Consider the following 1,387-nt stretch of genomic DNA (forward strand, 5'->3'; position numbering starts at 1 on the left):
CAAATTTGTTTTTCTTCTTTTTGACAAAGAGAAACAGTAAGAGAACACGCGCGCGCGCGCAGCCACGTCACTGAGTGCTTTCCCTCCGGCCCACGCGGACTTTCCATTTCACGCACACCCCTCCCCCTCGCCCCAAAAGGAGGCAGCGGCGCTCCTCCGCTGCGCTCCATCCCGCGGCTCCACACGCAGCCTGACATTATGTCTGTCCGGGAGGACGCGCGCGGACGGACCCGCCGCTAACGGCCGCGATTTATGGCGACGGCGGATTCCAGAGGCTTAACGCGCCTCCAATTAGCAAAGACAGGGCTTCCACGCGGGATTACTGCCTAGGAGGGAAGAGGGAGTGCATGTTCCGCGCGGGACTTCATTTGCTCGATGCTGCGGAGCTGGACGACATGATGCTGCAGAGCCCGCTGACCTCCACGCCCTTCTCCGTCAAGGATATCCTGAAGCTGGAGCAGCAGCAGCAGCAGCAGCAGCAGCAGCAGCAGCAGCAGCAGCAGCACCTCCTCTGCGCCTCCCTGGACCTCCACAGCCCGCACCTCCTGCCCCCGCGCTCCCCCCTCGGGCACCCGCAATTCCAGAGCCCGTCTTCCTGCATGCTGGCCTCGGCGCGGGACAGCCCTCCTTTCTCCGACGGGGAGGACAACCTGGCTTACCTGAGCGCGCTGACGGCGCGTGAGGAGGAGCGCGCGGAGCCCCCTCTGTCCCCCAGCATGTACGGCGGCCACGCGGGCCTCCACGGAGCCAAGCTGGAGGGCGCGGAGCTGGAGGAGCCGGAGAGGAGTGAGTGCAGCGGAACAAAGAGCCGGGGAGGGCGGGGGGCTGGTTCAAACCGCAGATTTGCGTGATGATCCGCGTTGTTTACATTAATAAATCTGTTGCGTTTTTTTATTTTTAAATCTGACTGAACTCGACTGAGGAAACAGGAGAAACAGTTTCACTATTTGTAATAAATATCATTTATTTTCAGATCATTCCAATATGTTATAATGTTCAGTTTTTACTGTAAAATTCTTTTTTTAAATAAGTTGGGTGAAGTGAGCGCGCGCGTCCCCGCCGCGTCCCGCGCGGCGCCAATAAAGAAGTCAGAGACGAATCCAGTAAAGTCTGCAGATGTCAAACACTTTGTAGTGGTTCCGCCGCGCGCGCGCCTCTTATTGGAAGTCTGTTATGATGTGTGGACCATAAACCGACAATTAGTTTAAAGAGGCTGTAAAGAGCTGACACTGAGGAGGGACGCGCGCGGGCGGGACGCGCGCGGCGGAGGAACGTCTTCAGAAAATGTTTTATTCTAAATTATTATTTTTGATCGAAAAACGTTTTTTCTGTAGTTTGATCCTGTTGTCCCACTTTGACGCACAGTGACGTACCCCCCCCCCCCCCC

The 1,387-nt window shown here is 56.9% G+C and overlaps 1 protein-coding gene across 1 annotated transcript in view; it reads left to right on the forward strand.

Moving 5' to 3' along the window:
* Positions 1 to 79: 79 nt before the first annotated feature.
* The window catches only part of LOC112157382 (homeobox protein Nkx-2.3-like), a 2,594-nt gene continuing 1,286 nt past the window's right edge, over positions 80 to 1,387 (forward strand). Inside the window, exon 1 of the mRNA XM_024290082.2 lies at positions 80 to 786. Coding sequence (XP_024145850.1) covers positions 348 to 786 — 439 coding nt within the window. The 5' untranslated portion in view covers positions 80 to 347. The remainder of the gene's footprint in view (positions 787 to 1,387) is intronic.

The sequence above is a fragment of the Oryzias melastigma genome, linkage group LG1 (assembly GCF_002922805.2).
Source record: "Oryzias melastigma strain HK-1 linkage group LG1, ASM292280v2, whole genome shotgun sequence".
In the NCBI taxonomy this organism is placed as follows: domain Eukaryota; kingdom Metazoa; phylum Chordata; class Actinopteri; order Beloniformes; family Adrianichthyidae; genus Oryzias; species Oryzias melastigma.